The following is a 24,450-nucleotide window of genomic DNA, read 5'->3' as shown; positions in this document are numbered from 1 at the left end:
CGTCTACTTCAGCTTTGAAAAGCAATCAATATAAATCATAGCGAGCGTGGCATCGTGCCATTCAGGACAACCAATCATCGCGCGGCCCTGCCGGAGATAATGGAGGAATCAATTATCCCGGCTCCCGAAAACAAAACCCCGAGAATGATTTCACACATTTATAATGGCTTTGTTTCGTAGCGCTGCCATTGAACTGCTTCTTACTGAGGTGCAAATAAACGCGGTGGAAGCCGGCTTAGCTCTCCATGTCAAATTTCATTTGAATACCAAAGGGAATACGGCGCGACTGAAGATGCGTGAGATGGAATTCCGATATCATATCAAGCAGCTGGAAGAAAGCGAGCCGAGTGAGTGAGACAGTGAGGGCGCAGGGAAGAAGAGAGGGAGGGGGTGACGGAGAGCGCAGACACACAGGTGAAGATGGTTTTAGAAACACAAACATGACTAAACATCTAAAGGTGGCCATACTCGTCCTGGTTGGGCACGGGCGGTGCGTTGGAGGGCTTGTCAAACCCATCCTTGGCAAGGTCACTATCTGCATTCTGTTGGGCTCCTCCCTGCACCACAGAGTCCTTACTTTGGGGGGGATTGGCAGGGCTGCTGGAAGCAGGCTCAGGTGGGTTCTTTGGCCCAGTGCTCTGAGTTGGCTCGCCCACAGGGAGCTTAGTAGAATCTGCTTTGGCCGAATCTGCGGAGGTCGGGGCGGTTGAATCAGACGGTTTGGGGGTCTGGTTGGGGGGCGCATCGCTCAGGTCCACCAGAGGGGCCACGGGCGCAGCTTGTGGGGAGGTAGGAGAGGTGACGCTAGTTTTGGGGGCGCTGGATTGGGGGGCGGGTTTAGGGGCTGGTGTGGCGGTGCTCGAGGTAAGGGTGGTGGAATCGCTAGCGGGACTGTGAGTGCCGGGATCGGAGTTAGTGGTTACAGAGGGAAGCAAGTCCACTACTGTTGCTGTGGTATCAGCAGCATGCCTGTGAGAAGAGGGGGAGGAGAGAGAGAGAGAGAGAGAGAGAGGGGGAGAGAGAGATTTTCACACAAAGGAGAGGGAGAGGAATAAAGGGAGGCCGTAGCAAAATATACACATGTGAGTAAAGCCAACATGCACTAGAATGATCAATCATGTTAGGTAACTGAAGAAAAGTGAGGGGTGTGAGGTATCTACTGTATTTATGTTCCAACAGAGAGAAGCTTTACATAAATAAAACATTACAGGAGTGGGATATAATCTACTGTTGGTGGTGGTAACCAATACATAAGCTACAAAGAAACAATGATATTTTCTAAGGTGGGTTGACTTGTTATTTGCATTATCATGCAGTCTAGCATAAAAAAAGAACACGCTGTTAAAACCTGCTTATATAATACAACAACGAATAAACAGCCGACCAGCGGCTAATGTGTTTCAGTCACTAACAGCAGCCACTGCTTCAGGTCGAGACCTTTATATTCTACAGAAATAATTATCATAATGTGACCTGACTCAATGTTGAACCACAGGTGAGTTGTTTTGTCTGTGTAGGAATTATTTTGCAGCGTTGCGTGTGGGGGGTGGGGGGGGTTTGGAGACTCACTCAGGGTCAGTCAGAGGAGTGGTCTCATTGGGTTCAGTTGGACCTCCTCCCTCGTGGTTTGGCGTCCGCTCTTCTTCAGTTCTTACTTCCACAATGGGCTCTTTAGACTCGTCCTTTCTGTAAAAGTGGATAAGGAGAGCTTTTAAGATGCAGAACACACAAGAACCAAACACAGCAATAAAGACTAATAAACTACATCCTATGGGTTATAGTCTTGAAAATGGATTTTGCTGTGGATGGATGTGATGTTTTTTTTGTTGTTGTGAGCAATGCTGTTGCATTTTATTGATTTAAATGTATACTTAAGAAAATCTAGCTGGCTAATATAAATTCAACGTTTTTTAATGTGTGAATGTGCAAATGAAAATAAACAACGTAGGACAATTCCATGCAAAATGTCAACCTTTAGATAAAAAAGCATGTTTTTTAGTAAAGGTTTTCAACATGATGGGTCAGATGTCAATATTTGGTGGTTTAAATAACCATGTGAAGTCTTTCTTAAAGTTTTTAAGGCATACTTTTCCAAAGTCAGGTAAGTGAATGGTCACACATATAACGCTCCATATTCCTCATAAATGGGCACATGAAAATAAAAAACTATTTTGTGGTCTATGAAGAGCCGTTCCCTTTTTGTCACATCCATACATTTTTTCTTTTAAAATAAAAAAACTTGTGCAACTGATATTTTTCTGATGTCTGGACTCTATCATCAGGTGTTTAGTAAAATATAAACAGATGATATAATAGAGTATATTGGTAATAAATACATTCTCTGAGAATTTATATTTCAAGTTTTGTTTTAAGCACAAGCATGTTTTACTGTGACTTGTGACTGTGTCATGAGGTAAATGTTTTGTAAATGTTTTTAAAACATGTAAAAAATATATATTTTTAATGAAAACTATAGTTTTCTGACATATAAATATATGATAAAATAGCCAATTAAAATAAGCTAATAAAAACGTCTTTCATAATTGTGATGAAGCTGAAACAGAAATCTGAACTGCTGACTGTACCAGACCAACAGAAACAATCATTATTATTGAGCCCTAAAGTAAAATAACATGTAGAACTAGTCCAAAAATTAGATTTTTAATAAAAAGCTAAATTGTTATTTCCCCCCCAAAAAAACACAATTTCTTGATATTGCATTCGAAACAACAGGACAAGAAGAGTCATCAGCCCGTTTTCATCACATTGTAAACCAGCCTGCACTATCCCTCCCCTCCTGTTATCTTAACACAGCTGCCATGAGCCAATATTCACATCATTCTCATTCATAGATGAGAATGCCTCAAGCCGTCCTGTAGAGCTGATAGGACTGATAAAGCTGGAATAGCACAGATGGATGGTATCAGACGACAGAACATACACGTGACAAGAGAAGGAAAAGAGAGGCTCACGAGAAGGCGGCTTTTCCCTCCTCGATATCTTTGCCCTTGGCAGAGGGACCGGACTTGCCACAGAAGTTGATGGCGATGCACATGAGAAGGCCGCACTTGTTGAGAAAGTAGCACGTGACGTCCACGCCGAAGAGAAGCAGGATGAAGACTACAATGAGGATGCCCACGATGGCTCCGGTGCCCAAACCTGAGCTGGTTTCTTTGGAAGCAGAAAAAGAAGAGAGACTTTGTCAAAACTTTTATTACAGTTATAATGTAAGATGAGTGAAAGATTATTTTGTCTTACAAAAGATTTATTATTCAATATATATTATGGAGATTTTGGACAATTTACATTTTGGTCATTATGACGGCAAAGCAAAAATGAATATGAGATTTAATACTCATTATTATAAAAAATAATTAAATCAAATGAAATATTATTTTTAAATCTATAAACAAATCAAATTAAATATAAATAATGTAATATTAACTACATTTTATTACCGTATACATTAAATAAAAAGTATAAACATTTAATACCAGAATTGTACAACATTTTTTCCAAACAATTAAAATCTAAGTAAATCAAATGAATTCAATTCAAATCCGTTTCTGCAAAAATATATTTTTATGTATTTATTTTAATGCTCGGGTAAGTAACCACAGTCCTATGAAGCACAGGTACAAGAGCACATATGCATGTAAACCTTTTAGTATCAACTTGATACATAGGAAGATTACTTTTGACTTTCACAGTTTGCATTATTATAAAATAATTGGTTCGTTAAAGGCATTAGCCAACACAAACACACTGAAACACCTGCTTTTGAACACAGGCTCTTAAAAACAGCAGTCATCAAACAGCAAAACATCACATCATGTAGAGCGGCATTCATTACTCGCATGGAAATAATGTAAAAATGCACAGAGGAAAAGCAGAACTGTTTTAAGTGCATGAAAACACAGACTACTTACCAGGAATGAAACGCTACAGTATGAAAATGCTAAACAAGATGAGATGGATTCACCAACAAAACACTGCTCACAACACACAGCTGATGTTTATTAAGTCATGTTTTACTCTGTGTATTCACATGCATGCTGCATAAGTAAACCTGTAACAACTGAAATCAAATCGGTCTCTGCTGGAAAATGATTGAATTGTTTAAAAACAAAACACTAAGATGTTGTAAAGATGACTAGAAGAGCCAACAGATAACCTGCGTACATGACAAAAGTACTTTTCTTGTCAGATATTTAGGAAATTAAACTAAATCCGGAGAAGCATATTGACTGAAAAGTGCTTGACAATTTTATTAACAAATCTTATTGCCAGAATGAAACACCGATTCAGTTTGTAGAGAATATTTATTGACAATTCAAAGGAACACATAAATGGGCAGGAACAGGGAATGAGTCTAGATTGGGACATCGGGCAGGACTGGCAAGGATAGTGGGGTCAGCCTCCGCCGGAAAGACGACCAGAGAGAGGGCGCAGGGCAGCACGGGATGCCAGGCATTCATTCGATGATGGGTGAGCTTAGAGGCTTGGTGGGACAGGTGAGAGTGGGGAAAACAAAAACAGGCACTTGGAGCCTTGGTGTACTGTATGGTAACTTAGTGTATTGTAATCTTCAACACTCTATCAGCACTTCAGCAACTTCCCTTTTGCTATTTTATAGGTTGACACTAACTAAATTTCAAATTAGACCTTCTGAATTCTTCATGTTATCATTACTGAATTCAAGTCAAGCGTCTAATGAAACGCCCTTCTAAACAACTTTCATCATTAATGTAGTAGCCACATAGAGGTCTTAAATACATCGATATGTATCAATGGGATCATGAATTATGGATGCACTTAGAGACCTGCAGGGAAATGCATTAGACAAAACTCTACCAGGAAAGAATCGTATTTGAGACACTCATCATAACCTGCAGCTCCACTCGAACATCAATAAGAAAAGAACACGGCGTACCGCTCTCAGAACATTGTGCGCTACAGCGGGCATGCCTTACAAACAGAACTGTACAGCAGAGAAACATAAAAAATAAACTTTAATCAAGGTCTGGCACTGGAGACTTTTAGGAAATCCAGCCAGTGCAGCGGCTCTCACTCTCTCCAAAAGTGTTCAAAAGTGGTAAAGAAAGTAGACAAAGTTAGAAAGAAATACAGTCTAGATCTGGATCTATTATTATTACTTTAGGCCGCACAGGATACATACTACCAGATGTATAATAACAACAATAATAATAATTATTATTTATCATTATTAATTGTTATTAATAATAGTTAATAATAATATATTATTATTAATGATTATTATTAAAATTATAATAAATAAAAAAATGTTTTATTAAACTTGGCTACATTTCTAAAGGTTTCAGACACAGTGTCTCTCTTGCTCTTGCTGGGTAACGTGAGGTTGAGCTGACAGATTTAATCTACTGCCCAGTCAGGAATGGCCGGGAGCACTTCTAGCTCTGGGCGTGCAGTGGGCCGCCACTTGTTTTCCTGAGCTTCAGTCTGCATTTTAACAAGTGCAATAAATCACGGCACATATCTGAGAACAAAGGCGGTGTGATGGAACTCCCTCACTGACCAAATAACACATCGCTCTGCTGACTCAGCAAAGGGCTTGAACCGTCTTACAGACATGCAGACACATATCCCGAACTTTATTACAACCAGAACACCAAAAAAGAGGTTTTAAAGATACTAGGGCATTGTGTGTTTGAGTGTTCATTTTTAAATCACGTTCTGACTGAATGAAGGAGGTCTATAATAGCTGGAAGCATCTGTTGGCATTCTCATTTATCTTGACGTCAACTGTTTCGTTTGCTCATGCATCCCGGGAGATACGCAACTTGCATGCTGGCATCTTTGGTAAAGGAGACTTCACATAACAATTTATTAGTTTGATCCAATCGCCAGAGCTGTAAATACCATGTGACCCATTAAGCTAGATGATGTCACAACAATGTCCTGGCAACACTGGTTGGCTGAGGACACCACTCATTAGTCATTATTAGTTGTAAAGGAAAACTGGAAATAATTCAATTGAATATTTGTGATTTATCATTTTCCTTAGATATTCCTAATTTTAATACAGTGCTTGTTGTGGCAGGGTGAACTGGACCAACCCTTGGCACACATTACATTCATAAATACATTAAAATACGAAATAAAGAATCTCCAGGATCAAAATTTAACTGTACAAAATGACAAATCCTAATGATCATTAATGTTGCACAGGCATCTGTTGAATGTGACTTATTAAGCTTATTAAGGAGCTGATAAAAGCCTGTTTTCGCATCGCAGTCATTATAAATCCCCAGTCTGTTCTGAGGGCTCTCGGGTTATTCAGTCGCCTCGCCGATTTGGCACAGTGTTCCTCCTTCCTCTTCCTCGCAGGCACTCTCTGTGATAAGTGCGAACGCATGGTGCGAGTGCCGGTGCCAAGTTTGGATTTTCGAAATTGTTTTGCCTCCGGTAAACTGAATGAAGCTGGTAATCCATCCAGGACGGCATTACAAATCCCAGACAGGCCAAACTGGGTGCTGCTTTTCTGATCAAGTGTCATCCAACATGAACACAATGATTAAAGACACAGACGCACCGACATATGAATGATGAGCCCGACAAGCTTATTGGCACATGCGTTTCCAGGAGCCAAAGCTCCAGAGCGCATCACTTTATTACCACGAGAATCCATTCCAAAATGGGAAACAAATGCTACTCCATTTTTTTGAACAAACACATTTTTTTTCCATAGCTCTGCCTTGTATCCACATAATATGAGCCTTTATATCATAAGACACTTAATTACATTAGTTGCACTTTATCTAACACCCACCCAGAAAACGCCTGCTTAAGTCTTGCATAATAATAACGCTCCGATCTTTTCTTTTCGATGGCGTACGCGACCTCGTAACACCATCCACATTTATATGGGCGCCTGTCCGAAGGTTAAAATCGAGTTCCATGCCTGTAAAAGCCCGTCACCAATGCTCAGAATTGATTGATGTGGTTATAACGGAGGCTGTGTCATGCACACTAGATCGCCTCTGGGGTTGCGCATTAAAATTCAGTCTGGGGGGTGTCATTTAAAGTGTTTAAGTTATATCCTGTCAAAGCAATAACAAATAGCCTTAAGGAATTAGGAACAGAGACGGTCGTTTGAAAAGTACAGCAGAACATTCTTGTCTCCTAGAAGTACAGGCTCCGTGGGTCCCTCTTAACCAGCGTTGAGCACCATGACATCATGGGACGAACACATACTACGGTCACGCGGTACAGTCCCATGCAACTCGAAGCCGAAAGCTGGTGTCAGATTTCGACTCAAAACCACGCTGTGTTTGTTAAAAACACACAGAAATAAACACTGAATCTATATTACCGTATTTGCTTAAATCCTACAATGAGACCACACTGGTATGTGTATACAAAAAAATGTATTACAGAACATAATTAAAGTACACTGTTGAAAATGACACTTGTTGACATGAGTGAGTTTAACAGCAGTTGCATTAGTTTCCGTTTCAAGTAAGAAGCAGAGAAAAAGTAAAGAAAAGTCCTTTAAAGAAAGTATATATTTTCGGAATCTTCTAAAATTATGTACATTTTGTCACAAAAATGTCTGCACACAACAAACCTGGGTGTCTGTCCCTGTAAAACACAGGAGTTAATAACAAACAGCTTAAGAATGACACAAGAATTTAAAAAAATGAACGTGCGATCGAAAAAGGGACAAACTTCTCTGCTAACTGGACTCATGAACAATTATATCACGGATGGCCTGAGACCCGACGTTTTAACAGGGAAAAGATTTTCTACAACATTCTCCAAAGCCCAATGGTTTAAAAAATACCTTCTCAAACGCACTGCCTTCGTTTTTACAGAAAATGATTAAGAAAACTAGAAAAAAAATATAACAACGAAAAATAAAACAGAATGGTACAAGCACCGAACACTCTGCTTAATTCCAATGACTGATATTCTTTTGTTTGTTTGTTTAGCCGGCAAGAGACTCAGAAGGCGTAGAAACTGAAGCGGCGTGGCTGAAGAGTGGGCGGGGCTTAGGACAGGCGCTCCTCTCCGCTGGCGAGCCCCAGTTTATGACAGCACGAGTACAGTCAGCATGGAGAACATGAGAGTGACCAGAGCACACGCCACAGAGGAGCAGCCAAGGGTTGCTGACACCACATATCCCACACCGACGGACACCCGAAGAGCATGGGGACAGTGCACGGGAGGAGAAAACGGCCAAAAAAAGGAAACCAAACGAATGCGTGTTTGAAAATGCGATGGTCCGATTTTACAGATGGAGACAGGAAGAGAATGTAAAGAAGAAGGGAAGGAAAAGAGACATTGGGAGAGAGAGGGAGAGAAAAAGAGAGAAAATAGGTCAAATACAGAAAAAATTTGGTTCGAAAGGTTAATCAAGATTAGAAAAGAATATCAAAGGAACGTTCAAGCAAGTTAGTAAAAAGCAAAGTTAGAAGGCCGTAGCGTGTTAAAAGCACAGCGAATGACACGGAGAGCACAGCGAGTCGAGAATGAAAGGACAGACAACAGCCAGATGATGGGAAGTATGTAATGATTAGACACTGAAAAACACACACACCATCAAAAAATATGGATCAGGCAACATTCCTGGTATTTTTACATTGTGAATTAACATGCTTTATAGGCAATGATGGTAAATCTTACATGTATTGTTTTTTTTATTTCTGCAGATAATTTCTCACATTTTGCTGCTATCCTTCTGAAACCTTCTGAAAATCTCCATATTTGTGTCATAAAAAATGTTTGTCACAGGGTTTTGCAAATATCCAACCAATAAAAAGTATTAAAAGAGTGCTTGTCAACTTTGACAACACAGTATTTAATCATTTAAAAGTACAGTGTTTTTTCATTTCCTGAAAAACAATTTGGACAGCTCAGGTTTCGGAAAGGACAGCCACGATTTAAGAAATTTAAAGCTGAAGTTTGTAATTTATGTGACAATAGCGTTATCCGACAAATAACAAAATCCTTCATCACCCTCTGACAGTTCTACCCCAAATTTATGCCAGTGCTACTATGTTGAGCATTGTTCGGAAAAGTCTATTTTCACACTTTTCAGGAAAATCCGCCTACAAATGTCAGTTGTCTATGCATATTTAGCTGGGATGAAGTATTTAACATTGGACAAATCACACACTTCAGCTCTACGAAATCACCTGCATATGTTAATAAACAAATCTTTCTAAACTGCAAACACCAGGGAAATGTCGCACGGTCAGAACACAAGGTGAAACAAACAGGTTGTGATGCAATACAGTGTAAACGATGGACTGGGTGACTGAATAAGTTTACAATGTTACTTAAATTGCACAAAGTTAACGTGCATTGTCTTAACTCCATGTCGACTGTAGCTGGGGAGATTTGGATTACAGGAAATTGAGCTCCGGCATTGGTTTCACGGCCAGGGTTGAGCTCAACCCTTTGCCATGCTTGGCCTCCTATTTTAATCCCTGCCAAACTCTCAGTGTGTCGCCTTCACTGTCTGCCAAGTGTCCTTCTTATGCAAGGAAGGAAAACGTGCTCCTCCAGAATAAAGCCTCCAAACTACGCGTTCCGGACCTGCACGATTCTAACCCGCTTGGCCCAAATATAAACCAAGATATGTGCGAATTGCTTTTTTACAAACGCAGCTGTTCTGGCTGAGGCAATGCAGATGTTCAGCTAAAAATAAAGCCGGCTGTTTAATCGAACATCCAAAAGTTACACTTTGCGGTTAACAGCTCCGGCACTGCCATGTGTAAATGTGGCGAGGTTCCGCGGACACAGAGAAAAAAGGATGAACAAGAAAAGATTTCTGCACATCTGAACCTGCGCTGCGCAAGTGCTATGAGATCCAAAGCTCCCACTGCTATATGGCTGCTTCCCACTAAGCGAATGAGAAAAAAGCAAGTCTCTTGGCCATGCACCGGCAGATGCCTGTTAGGTCCTCAGTAAAGCATTAAACCATTAATCCTGTTGAGGCGCCATCATGCAAAACCAGAGGATGCATCCCCACTGAGTACGGGCAGAAAGTCAGGCCAATTTATTCTCTCTGCTGCAATGAGCCTGAACGTAGCCTCAGTCCAGCCTCAAAAAAACAGAGAGGAGCAAGAGCGAGAGAGATAATAAGAGAGAGATTGAGAGATGATCTAATGCCCAGGTTTTATCAGTGGGGAAACAGCTCTCTATAGAAAACAAACGCGCAGCCCTGCCAACGGAGCACAAACCAAGCAAGCCCGTGGTTTGGGTGGTATTATAGTAGATGTTGGGGATGGATGGATAACAGACCTGCTGTGGCTTTTTACCTCCCAAATAAAAAAAATCTCCTATGATATCATCTGCAATTGCTCTGAGACAAGCAATATAGCTGACTGCAAGACTCGAAAGGGAAGCTGTCAGAGGGGTCAAAACTCTGGAGAGGTTCTCCGTGCTCCTGAGCTGATGCCAGGTCTCTAGGCTTAACCCATGGTTATCTCTCATAGACATTGGTCACTCTATCATTCTTTTATTACTCTTAGATTGTGTCAAAACACTCGCTAGGGGAGGCCAGGCCACAACCTGAAAAGACACAAGGGTGGCCACGGTAATCCACAACAAGATCTGGAGTAGGATGGCGGTTAGGGTGAAGTGGGGGATCGGGCTTGTTGGCTGCAAATGGTTGGCATGGGCTGCGGGTTCAGGTTCGGAATGGTACCTGGAATGGCGGTGGGCTCTGGCGAGGTCCTGAAGGAGAGGATTCTAGGTTCAGATTTGCCTCGCAGGTTTTCGGCCACAACGGAGATGTCATAGTCCGTGTTCCATTCCAGACCCCTCAGCACAACGTACTCGCTGCCATTGGGCAGGCGGATCTCTGGCTTCCAGTCCTGGCGAAGCTTCTGCAGATACACAGGTGCAGACTAGTTATAGGGGGACCAATGCATAGTGATCTAAATAATTCAGCCATTGAGATGGGTTAAGTATGTTACCTCATGTCCCATCATACTCACAGGTTTGTAGCGCACGAGATAGTGTTTTATGGGAGAGCCCCCATCGTCCTGTTTGATCAGGTAGACCTTCATCTCGTTGCCTGGGGATTGTGGTGTAGCCTCGAGTTTGGGAGGATTGGGTTCCCCTGGGGAGAAAATGGCCAGAAAAGTGGTGTTAGGGACAGCAGCACTGATTGACTGCTCACATTCAAAATGTGCCTCTAACCCAAAAGTATTTCAGGTGAACATCTCCACTACTATCTGTATTTAAGCAAGTTTATTTTCAGTATATTTGTCTGGTTTTCAAGTAAACATATCTGTAGCGAGGAAGGCGGGACGAGAGCCGTGGGGCAGGAAGGCGGGGCCGGTGGCGTGAGTGATAATGAGTATCAGCTGTACGCGCACCGGTCCTGCATGCCTCACGGGGGAGCTCGGGAGCATAAGACGACGAGCGACAGGACTGCCGACGAGAGAGGACCGGGCCCAGAAATGCTAAGTTTTGTTTATATGTTTATGTTCGTGTGGCCGGCAGTCGTCCGTGAGGGGCTGCCGGCCTTTTTACTGCTGGATTTATTGTTTATTTATTTTGATTAAATGTAATAAACTCAATAAAATGGAAGGAAGGAGGCGGGAACCGGCATCCAAAACATTTAATCAAAATAAATAAACAATAAATCCAGCAGTAAAAAGGCCGGCAGCCCCTCACGGACGACTGCCAGCCACACGAACATAAACACATAAACAAAAATTAGCATTTCCGGGTCCGGTCCTCTCTCGTCGGCAGTCCTGTCGCTCGTCCTCTTATGCTCCCGAGCTCCCCTGTGAGGGCTGATACTCATTATCACTCACGCCACCGGCCCCACCTTCCTGCCCCACGGCTCTCGTCCCGCCTTCCTCGCTACAATATCGAAGCATCTTTAAAACAAGACACATTAATTAGAGAAGGTAAGTATGTGTTGTATTAACTCTCATTTTTAGAGAACATTTTTCTTTTATTATAAGTGCAAACCTCACTATATTTTGTTAGATGTGGTGTTAAAACAGGAAACAGCAAAGATATTTGCTAGTAATGATGTAAGACAATTACATCCAAATGGTTAGGTTATAAAAAACTAGTTTGTAAAAAACAGCTGTCAAACGATTAATCGTGATTAATCGCATTCAGAATAAAACGGTGTGTTAATAAACACATACACATACATGTATTTAAGAAAAATATAAAAATTTATAAAGGATCATTTATCATTTCAATTATTGGTAAATACATCTAAATATTTCCTAGATATACTGTATACACATTTATGTGTATGTTTTTGTGTTTATACTATGCACAGTACACAGACATATATTATGTAAACACAAAATTTTATTCTGGATGCGATTAATCACAATTAATCTTTTGACAGCCCTAAAAAAATACATTTTTTGTTCCATTTAGGGGTTTAAAAGACACGATGGGGACTAAACTATGATAACTGGATGAAGTATTCCTTTTATTTAAGAGACTCTGATAAAGTCTCAATTTGCTTCTCGTGTCATTTTTCCTCTTTATTCAAGCAATGTCAAAATATATTGACTTGAAAACAAGACAAAAACATTGAACACTATATAGTTTCTAAGCATAATCCTTTAACTTCAGATTTATGACCCTCAATGTAGTCACTAACTTTAAACATGTAGTATGGAAATAGGTTAGCTAATTAAACGCTTAGCTAATTTTAGTCAAGAATTAATTGACAGTGTTGACCTGGTGGGGGAATTTAAAGGGCTATTAAACAGTATATCAAAGCTTGTGTAAAACCACTCACAAAAACAAAACATAAAATTAACGATCAAAGGGCGAGATGCAACGCTTTACAGTTGAATCACTTCATTCCTGAATTCCAATTTTCTCATTTTTTGGCTGTCGAGACGTCTCATTGCTGAGGCCTTTTGGCAACATAATGATGACTTCTGCCTCCCATCTCTCCAAATGTGGTACATTATTGAAAACGCTTGGCTCTCGTGAGATACAGGGGCATGTGGAGGGCTGTAATGAGAGCTTGGACCTGGTTTGGTGGCAATGATGGAGGGAGAGTTGTACTGTAATGCAGTCTCTGGGGGATCTTGTTATCTCCACTTGCCCACTATTTAATGACAGCACTCCCTTAATTATCCTCTACGCTTTGATCCGAGATTTTTCGCTACTGCTTTTAATAATATCATCGGGCCAAAGGGGGAGGAAATATGTGCGTGTAGGAGCTTGTTTGAGATGTTAACTGTCTACCTGTGTCACTAAAGAAACCCAGGAGAAGCACAGTGCTCTGCTCCCATTAATCATCATAAAGAGCAGCTTGACAAGAGACCCTATTAGGAATTAACGGGACACTGGGTAAATACCGCCAAATATACAAAACATGGCAAATGGGATGAATTTAAAGTAGAGGTCAGAGGATCTCTGAATGTTTACCTAGAGAGAATAGAAGGAATGTTTGAGGTTCAATACTGGCTCTATCAATAGTATTTGTGATAGCTTTTACTACAGAAAACAATATTGCTTAACAACAACAGATAAATGTAAGTATAGTAAGGCACTTGCAATAGAAGAACAAGCAGTAAACATTATATTTTTGTGTCCGGGGGATTATTTCCTTTTAAAATAACTTGATACATTTATGACATGAATTTTAGGGCTGTCCAACGATTAATTGCGATTAATCGCATCCAGAATAAAAGTTTGTGTTTACATAATATATGTCTGTGTACTGTGCATATTAATTTTGTATTTATAAATACAAACACATACACATGAATACATATTTAGGAAATATTTACATGTATTTATTTATATTTACCAATAATTGAAATTACATATAAATGCTTATTAATTTTGAGATTTTTCTTAAATGCATGTATGTGTATGTGTTAATAACTACAAAATTATTATGCACAGTACACAGATATATATTATGTATACACAAACTCTTATTCTGGATTCGATTAATCACGATTAGTCGTTTGACAGCCCTAATTAATTTATGTTTTTGTATTTCAAACTTGCGAAATGGCAGCCTGTGCAACTGTCCAAAAAAAACAAACAGATTAAAACAACTATTAAAAATTATGTTTAAAATATTAAAAATTCTAAATAAGACACTATGGCATTATTTTATATTCAAAACCTTTCCTATAAACAAATTTCACAAATATCAGTTGCATGTTCTTAAATGTTAGGGTGATACAACTGCAACTGAAATATTCAATACATCCATTTTTTAAGGATTTTTTTAGAAATCCATTTTTTTGTTTTTAAAAGCTTATTTTGTCATGGACCCATTTGTTAAAGTGAGCACAAAAGTTCAACTTATCAGTTTTTCAATTTAGTTGTAATGCTAGTAATAACGGGTAAACTTTGTAGCTTTTACAAGATACGTGCAACGGTATCAGAAAACAACTTGACATTAATTACACATTAAGCATCCTTTTCATGGAGTAAACTCAGAATTGAAATCTGAAACACAAGACCAAAAGTTCATCCATCTAAAAAAGTAGTTCCACATTAGGACACTTTAAACAACTTTATAGCTCAAAATAGGAATTTACTGAATAATCAATGCAAGTGCTTTAACAAAAGTACTTGTTTTCTTCTATTGCAAGTGCATCACTGAAAACGATTCAAGATGATGTTATGCAACAAACGCTGAAGGAGCAAAACTTGAACCCAGAACACTCCTACAAGGACCAACTAACATTTGATATTTTGCATCCAGGTGTATTGTAAAAATGATCCCATGTCCCTATATTTTGACCTATTTGTAGAGTTTTATAGTGAACTGAAAGGCATTTTGGAGATATTCACACCATGATGCAGTTAGTTCAGGCATGCATGAAAACAGGCCTAAGGTTTTTCCTCATAATGAATGAATACTTGATTAAGGTTTGTAACCAAATGCTGCAATTTAAATGAAGACAAGTTAATATGAAGACAAACAGTGCAGAGCAATGTCAGTTAAACATGTTATCTGAGCTCCGTCATGAACATTAATTCCAGCTAGGTGAAGGATTTCCAGAAGCTAAGAAGACAAAAACAGGGATACATTAGGGTTACAAAGAGAAAGAGGAAAACAGGACACATGCTCTATCATGCAAAGGACTCAGGTACACTGGTGTTTCAATTCAATCACCTACAATGAATAAAAATCATGATTGCGTCTTGACATTTTTAGTAGGAAAAACAAAAACATCTCATCTCAAACCAAATGTCTTGTTAAAGAAATATTCAGGAAAGAAAAGAAAGCAGAGGAATGCGCTCAAAATACATGTGAGGCTGTTCATGTTCTCTTTGTATTTTCATGTACCAGTGGAGGACAGTGACAGTGGGTGTATTCATGAGACAAAAACAGACAATTAGTCCATGCAAGAAACTGGGTTGAGAGACAGAGAAGCCAGAACAGAAGTGCGTGTGTGAATGTGTTCATGCAGTTATATTAATTTAGTGCTGTTGTTAGTCCCTGTGGGATGTAAAACACACACCGCAGTTAAAGCAGCACAATTTTCAGATTTTGCATCATTTTTCATATGCAGTATTCATAACAAATATCTTTTTTATTTAATGATAATGCAGTAATAAACTAAAGAATATGATTGAAATTTGATGATTAAGGGTCCCGTCCCAAACTGCATGACATTTGTTAAGCCAATGTTGTTCTATCTGTCTGGTCAAATAAATAGAAAAATGCAAAAAGGTACCCGTGACAAAATCGTCCTACGAATGGCATACTTGAGTCAACTTTTAAAGTATTCTTTAACAATGCACTTCACATTAATTTCTTACTCGGTTTTGGACATCAGTCCAAACTCCAAAGTTGATCATTTATTTAAAAAAGTTTAGAAGATGGGAGGGGAAATGCTTTCAAAGTCAGCAGAGTATATTATAAATTGAAAATCAATAACTAAATTCAACATGCAGATCACTTCACACAGCAAGTGCTACTGCAGGAGCCTAAGCTTTGGGATTTCTGTCTCGGCAGAATATAAAGTGGGCGGCTGAAGGTGTCGGAAAAATGATTGACTCGAAAATGAAAAGGCTTGTAAATCTTGATGGTATCGGGTGGGCGTTTCCTCTAGCCTGCCCTCATTAACTTCAGCTTTGTATTCACTCTTAATGGGAGCCGGACCAAATAAATAAAAACGTAAATCAACAAAAAATTACCTTCTGTTCACCAGCGAAGACGACATCACCAGCACCATGCAAGAGTCATATGACACAGTCACATGAAACGCACGTACATGATTGGTTGAAAGGAAAGTGGAAGAGGGGAGTGGGTCACATGGAAAATACAAAACATTAAAAAATTAAACAAACATGGAACAAGAGAATGAAACGTGTTAAGACCAAAAAGTACACAAACAACAAAAAGAAAACACAAATTATAAACAAATACGCCTTGGTAACATTAGATAGTGTGTATAGAACTCAATGGAAATGATCCATAAAGCAATTCCGGGACTGAGGTTTTGCAAATCGTAGTACGAATACAAATCAAAGTAAAAAAAAAAACGGCCAGATATCAACTTGTCTTAGAGCTCATTTAAACTATGCACTGCAAGATTATGGTCCAAATTGCTTTATGAATCTATTTGACAGAGAACAGTATTTCCTCTGACTAGGATTTAAAAACAGCTCTATTACAATATATTGAATTATATATTCTTGAGAAGACTGCATGCCATCAACAGCGCTTTAAAACAACCCAGCAGGTCAGCCGAAGGCAGAGGAAACTCTGTGGCGTTGATGGTGCAGAATAGATAAATACAGCATCCTCTAGCACCACAGTATGTTATGTAACATGGGAACTAGACACTACAGAATGAGTGCATGAGAAGCATAAAAGGTAAAGACTGGTCTCAGGTCAGGGCTACATGAAAGGTTTCAGACAGCCAATGCTGATCTAGGATCAAAGCCCCCTACCCATGATCTTTTCCACCAAGGTATGAAAGATAAAATCCAATCTAAGATCAGCACATTTAGCCTGAGAAAACATATATGAGCTCAGGACTGCAGCTGAGAGGGATAAAATGGGATCCTCCATCACATGGATGTGGACAAGACTGAAGTGTATAGTGGTATCTAAAGTACAGGTCAAAGGCTTGACATGATGGGCATGTACTGTAAACTTCAAGAATTGGAGCAAAATGTAAATATTTATTTAGAGGTCCATTGTGTAATTTTTTGTAGAATTTATTGACAGAATTGCAATATAATATGCACAACTATGTCTTCAGAGGTGTATAAAGACCTTACATAATGAAGAGTTATGTTTTTTACCATAGAATGAGCTATTTCTATCTAACATACACCACGGGTCCCCTTACATGGAATTCACCATGTTGTTTCTACAGTAGCCCTAAACGGACAAACTGCTCTACAGAGCGTGTTTCGTAAATACGTTATCTCCTTCGGTAAAGACGCAAAAACGCAATGACATCTTAGTCCTGTGTCAGCCACCGTAGTGATTCGAAGGGAAGGGGGGAGTGAGTAGTTGGTTGCAATTCGCAACTTCACCACTAACCACCGCCGCTAAATTTCATCCACTGGACCTTTAAATAAAATAAAATAAATGCAAGATCCAAATCTAAGATAGCTCACAGATTAATCTAAAAAGAAAAAAGCGCATTACACATCCACAAAGTACACCACACATTCACTCGGTATGAAACAAGTGCCTGCTAAACCACCAGGGTCCTTTACAAACCCTAGCTGTCAAGCAATTTATAAAGTCTGAAATATTCATGCTGATTTATAGGACTCATTAAAACCAGACGAAAAACAGATCTTTTGTTTGTTTCTCTGTCAAATACTCACACAACCATAAAAACGACTACATTTTAACTTCTTTGATGTGTAAGAAAGTTCTACTTTTGTACATTTTAAACCTGCCATTCAATGTCAGCTCAGCACACAATAGTCAAACAATGCCTACTTCTTAGATAAAGACCCTGTCATATCTTTGTCTGAATAAGACAGAATAGCTATCTCTCAAAAGGAAAATCTCTCCGTGAAAAGCTTTTTTCAGGTCCTCCCAATTTGTGGTCCATTTGACGAGAGATCAGGTATAACCCATGCTGTCACAAAACTCTATTTTAAGTCTAACGCTTGATGGAATCTTCTAAAGGATCACGAAAAGTAAGAGAGCATGTTATAGCATTTCTTTAAAATTCACTTGTACAGAAGCAGAGCTTTGTACAAAACATTGTATTTTACAGTACAATTCTGTAAAATAAGGTAGTAGGCTTTGCGGCCAAAAGTCTGCGGGTTTAAACCCAGCGAGGGGCAACCCATGAGGTATCACAAATGTTTTTTAAGCACTGCAAACAACAAACCCAAATTTCTCCAAGTCGTGTCTACTACAAGTCACTTTAGATAAAAGCATATGCTAAATGACTACTTTCTTACATCTTTGAAGGATTTTGTAGAAACGGCGACCCCTGAGAATGCTAATATTACCATCTTGCTTAATGTTGTGAGGACAGAGTCATTAGTTTCCACATTCAAGTATGCAACACATCTCATTAATACATCACAGTGCACACTATGAGAACAGCACTCCATGCTGTTATGAAATATTAAGAGAAATTCAAACCATGGCTTGCATATCCAAAGGCATGAAAAATCAGCACATGTCTAAACAGCAATAATTCAAAGGTTAACCAATAAACTTAAGGACAAAAAGGCGTGTCGAGTCATATTCCTGAATGTCTACCATGCAGTGACATGTTAGACAGGTGAGCAAATCTACAAGCTGATGTTAGTGATGGTTCTCTATGGAGGCTTAGGGTCTATGAGGACAGTCCCACCCGTTACGGGTCCGTCTCATTCCCCAAGCCCTCACTAAATCTGTCACCTCTACTACAGATGCTTGCTCTCTTCCTATTGCGAGCACCAGCATTGTTGACTTCAGGACTAGGTGAGACGTATAAACGTGTAGCAGACGGATAAAAGTGGCAAACAACACGGCACTCGGTCGGCATACTCACTAAGGTCTGTGGTGGTTGGAGGAATGGAAGTTGGAGTCTCTGGAGACACTGGAAGATGGTGAGAACATGGTGAGATATGCTTCCGTTGTGCCATCGTGATAGTAGAGCCAATAGGACTCCATCTTAACATTTCACAGCAGTTCCATAATAGCTAACTAGTGCACATCACACCGTAGTGATATTTAACCAGCAGTCCAATGGCAGGGGTGCATGCAGCCCAAATTTATTAGTGTCACGGTGTATAGATGCAAACAAACACTACATGGGCAAAAGTAAAAGCATGGCGACTAATTTAAGGTTAGGCACCATTAAAGGGACAGTTCACCCAAAAATAAAAATTCTGTCATCATTTACTCACCATCTTGTCATTTCAAACTTGTATGACTTACTTTCTCACACATAACACAAAAGAAGATATTTTGAAGAATGTTGGTAACTGAACCATGGCGGTACCCATTTACTTCTATTGTACAGATACAAAACCAACAAAGTCAATGGGTACAGCAGTTGTTTTCTTACCAACATTCTTCAAAATATCTGAAAAACCTTTAACTAGAAGGAATATTATTTGTTATTTTTAAATATTCCTTGTAAACAACAAAGGAAATTAAATAAAAAAATACTTTTGGCCATGTAGTGTTCAGGATTTGAGTGCATCAAAAACAGCATCATGAATTCAAATGAACCTAACCGCATTTGAAACATGTTGCTTCATAGGGTAGCAAATTAAGTAAAAAGGACATATTTTTGACACCACAACTCTAAGCAAGAGGACAAAAACATTTCCTAGAACATCCGTTTCTCCAGCTCCACCGTACAAAAACAACTTAACGTGTATGACGACAGAGTCCATAACCTGCTTTATGCTAACAGGCTTAAGGGCATGCATAATAACCCTCATTTAAATGCCGTTGTTTGCACCTCAGACATCAAGCCTCAAAGACGCTGCTTGATTCCCCAAGTGACATATTTTCCTGGAAGTGCATTACTGCTAGTGACTTGGACACCTTCAATCACCTTCAATATACACTCATCTTCTGGCTAATCTGAGAGAAGGCTGCCTTTCATTGAGCTCAATCTCAGTGCCGTGGAGTAAAATGATAAGTACTTTGAGTGAAAGGTAATAATATGATAGAGGGCAAAATATCTTCCATTTCCTCCCTTAGGTTTAACACAATTAGGCAGAGGCGTGGCCTGTTTGAGAGCCAACTGCCTGACGGATGACAGAACGTATTAGAGTTTCAAAGACCGTTTGACTGAAGGATGCAGAGCTTCTGTGTTAATCTCGTTATTTCTCTTCTCAGTTGTAAATTCATTTCAGGGAATTGTAGATACTTGGCAACATAAAGTGGCATTAACTGCACAGTACGCTCAAAAATGATTTCTGCCGCGTGCTCAATTTACATAATAACAATGAGCTATTGTAATAGAATACTGTTTTGTCACAAAAAGTGTGTTTCAAAGCATGCCATCAATTTATACATTTTTTTATACATAATTAATTTGTGTCTACATCATTTTCCCAACATGCTTTGTAAATGAGAGTCAATGCTTAAAAATAAAGTGCCATAAAAGATGATAAGAAAGGAATAATTTCTCTAATGTTGGATTTTGGAGGTGGTGATACATGTGCTTATCTTGACAATGGTCAAATGCACAAAAAAATCGTATCAACATTAATTGTAATTTCTAGTCCAATATCAGTGCAGTCACTGGTCTCCAATGCTTTGAACATACCGCCAACACAATGTTACATACGATTACTTATTTATTAATATAATGTAATAAACGGGTAGTAGTTAATCGCAAGAGATTCTGTTAGATTATTTTTATCACTCAATTAGTTCGTTTTTTACACAAGATAAGAGTTCAATTTAATTGAGCATTCAGAAAGCCCGTTTCTAATGTGTGGATACACTGCCCACAATTTCATTTTTGTATGTGAAGTACAGCCCAATAATACTTTTTTGAGAATAAATGAGTCTGTTGAGGATTAACAGCACATCAATTAAGTCAGATTTATTTCAGCATCAAAAGTACCACATGGAACCCAGTTATTTTTGTCTGATTCCCCCCATTCAGTACTAACTTTCTTTGTAGACACCGCAGGCTCATTGACCTAACACAACTCTGCCCTGTTATACAATTTTGTCTACACGTGTACAGATGATAAAATCCATGCTCAAATAGAATTGCATTATCCGCCTCAGTCTGATTAAATGCTGAGGGGTAGTTACTTTGTGCAGATATCTCCAAGTAGAGGGTGGAGTTCAGTGCATGCAGTGTCTCAGAGACCCGAGTCAGAGAAAATTGCTTTGCAGAATAATAAGGATTATCATATCATAAGTGTTTCCTGTCAAGGGGAATGAAGGGGATGCTAATGCTTTTTCGGAGGAAATCACAATTAAAGCGCCCTAGAACTGCACCTGAGCACACAGACCATCTGGTAGGTCACTGGCCTGTGTCTCTATCTGCGAGAGCTGTATTCACCGGCAGTGAAGCAGAGAAACCACCGAGACCCACCAGATGTGTCGGGCAATAGACCTAGTTACAGTCATCTCTCAGGGATACAAACGCATGTCCCACATAACCTGTTTAAGAGTGTGCGCTCACTAGTGTACGCACCCTTTCCGACTGCATTAAACTGCATTTTGCAGAGGTTTGGTTGTTTCCCAAGCATCATGGTGGAAGAGCACGGTGCTAACAACAGCAAGGTCATGCGTTTGATTTTCAGGAGACACACATACTCACAAAAACCAACTGGCTTACTGACTACAAAATTCTTTCCCACTCCTGCAGCCTGATGCATCACATCCACGTGATTTTCTGTATATATAGAAAAAGCTGACATCTCAATCTGGTTATCTCAGCGCTACCCAAACTCTTACACCGCAGGTTAAATATAGCGGTTAAATCCGACTATACCGCTGACTTGACTGTACGATTGCATTGCCCTGCATTACGCCGACCTCCATTACCCTGCTATAATCTACTGTGGGATCAAAGCAGATTTTTACTTTGTCTCTACAGGCCCCTGCTGTGGTCCACGATGTTCACCAAAACGGTCAGGTGGTGTCTACTTGCCCTCTGGGAGCAGGGATGACCCTAGCAATCAAAAGGCCCATCACAGAGTTATGCACTCTCTATTTGTCTCTGTGAATATTTAACTTGAAGACATGAGCAGCAGAGGTGGATTATCCATCAAAAAACTCCCAAAGGTATCTGCTCCTCTCTATCTCCTATCTACCGTACGTGACAATCCCGGCTAGCCTTGTCATCACTCAATCTCCATACGCAATCCCAGCCTCTTTATTCACAGTTATAGCTTCTAAAACAAAAGGGTGTTACTTTAAATGGCCGGTCCCTGCAGCACTTTCCACAATAATGTGAACTATACAGTGCTTTTAAACAATTTCTACAGGCTTTGCTAGAGAGGGCCAGAGGCGCAGATATCTGCTCTGGAGGAAGCAGGATCTCACTTCTGCCAATAGCAAAAGTGTGTCTGTCTTTTTGTGTTTGTCTTCTCGACTTCCTTTAGCACTCCATTGGTTGAGACCATGGCATGGCCTGTGGTGATAAATCTCTGACATGTCAAACTTTGCCACTCACTGAAAAGTTGCTCTTGCTTCATAATGGATGAGGCAATCTGTCAAACTTTTCTAAGTGTTAAAAAGTCACTTTATGAGTTGGATATAAACACTCATTTTTTTTCAGACAACAAATGAGTTGTTATGATCGTTTATGTTGAAATGGAGAGTGTTCAATATTGTACTGTTATCTACAGTTTGTGACAAGTAAACCCGCTCCTGACTGCCACCAGGGTTTCGACATGTCAAGCACAAATTGACAAACGACTGGTCAGTGTTTGGAGCGCCTGGATCATTGTCCCACAAATCACCTCTCAAATCTCACAGGTATGCTGGAGAGAGAATGGACAATGCCATCAATCTACCCTAAGCATGACCACATCACATTACCATTACAAGACACGGTCTCTGCCTCACCCATTGCCTCTTTTTATTCCTCTGTGTAATGACCATGGGAAAGCTTCCTCGGTCAAATGATTCCTGTCACTGTCAGGATAATGAGGACAATACAGAGTCCCAGCAAGAGAATACTGTCAATTAAATTAGCGACAACTTCATCACAGCGTAACCTTGGCGCAACCAATACTAAACGTTGCTCGCTTTTTATTGTGTAAACAAACATCAGTCATTGTAGAGACCTACAGTCCAAAACACAATCACGTGTACAAACTTTGAATTAAACACCAACATTAGCAAACAAGGTCAGGCCTGAAAACAAGATGAAAAACAAATTGTTTGTTTTGAGACCTGGTCGATTTGAATATTTTCAATTTCTTTTAGGAAGTGGAGGGAGGAGATAACGACAAAAGAAAGTCAGACTAGGGGGATATCTAGTATGTTCGTTTAAATGGTGGCTTTACATCTACAGACACCAGGGAGCCCAGACTTTTTTTCCTTTTCAGCCCACGACCTAATGCACCAGAGTCGGTTAATCATGCGTTAATTGTTTCATGTCGCATGATTTAGTTCAAGCAGGTGCATTATTCGGTGTCGGATTAAAAGAGCAATTTTCTAAAGTGAGCCTCCAGGACGGGAACTAACAACCACCGGTCTAAATCATCTTGCAGCAAACCTTGATTCTCATTTGAGAAATAGAAAGAAATTCCATCTGGAAAATACAACAACAGGTATAATGTGAGCTGTCACAGTCCTCTGAAGCAGAGGCTGCAATCAAAGCCTCTTTTTGTAATTCAGTGGAGAAAAAAAGTTTAATTTAAAATGCACATAGCTATTCAAGTCCACTTCAAGAAAAACTACTCATTCTGTTCTAAATACATTTTTATTTAAAGACCCTGTGAAATGAAATATGGATTTTTGTGGCCTTTACTTCTATTATTATGTCCATTAGCATTAAGATCATTTATATTCTAGCGCACTACTAAAAGTTGACAAAATCCAAGGCTTCTTCATCTTGGAAGATGGCCCAAAAATAACAGTGACTCGTGTTTGCAGGGGCGTATCATTTTTTTCTAATAAAACATTCTTTAGAATGACACTTCTACTCTATTACATAATAAAAAAATGCCTCCAACTAGCATTAAAGTATCCAAATATTTTGACAGGAAATACAGCAACACAAAACTACACTCGGCAGCGATTTCATAAGGTCTTCACAGCTCTACTATCTTGTTCAAAGGATTAGATTCGGCAGGAGTGCTGCAAGAAACTGGGTGAAATGGGAGCAAATGGAAAAACAAACAGACAGGAGAATGAAAGAAAGCAGTGAAATGGAACACTTACTTTTGTAAGGGGAGCCTGATGTCCAATGGAACAAAACAAGATGGAAAACATGATGAGAACCATAAAAAAATCAGCCGATGTGAGAATAATAAGAATAAGATGGAGTGGAGGGCCAATTTCAACTCGCCATTTTGGGGTTC

General features: G+C 39.5%; 1 protein-coding gene across 11 annotated transcripts in view; it reads right to left on the bottom strand.

Moving 5' to 3' along the window:
- The window catches only part of ncam1a (neural cell adhesion molecule 1a), a 208,237-nt gene that overhangs the window by 5,680 nt on the left and 178,107 nt on the right, over positions 1–24,450 (bottom strand). For 2 of the 11 annotated variants that reach the window (XM_057359863.1, XM_057359864.1), the window contains 6 exons: positions 18,984–19,031; positions 10,989–11,113; positions 10,697–10,877; positions 2,973–3,171; positions 1,570–1,686; positions 469–969 (listed from right to left, as the gene is read on the bottom strand). In XM_057359863.1, coding sequence (XP_057215846.1) covers positions 469–969; positions 1,570–1,686; positions 2,973–3,171; positions 10,697–10,877; positions 10,989–11,113; positions 18,984–19,031 — 1,171 coding nt within the window. Of the gene's footprint in view, positions 1–468; positions 970–1,569; positions 1,687–2,972; positions 3,172–7,529; positions 8,151–10,696; positions 10,878–10,988; positions 11,114–18,983; positions 19,032–24,450 lie in introns of those variants that run through there. The other 9 variants (XM_057359865.1, XM_057359867.1, XM_057359868.1 and 6 more) reach the window with 5 other exon arrangements.

The sequence above is a fragment of the Triplophysa rosa genome, linkage group LG19 (genome assembly GCF_024868665.1).
Source record: "Triplophysa rosa linkage group LG19, Trosa_1v2, whole genome shotgun sequence".
Lineage (NCBI taxonomy): Eukaryota > Metazoa > Chordata > Actinopteri > Cypriniformes > Nemacheilidae > Triplophysa > Triplophysa rosa.
This window is presented reverse-complemented; position numbering and strand designations above follow the sequence as displayed.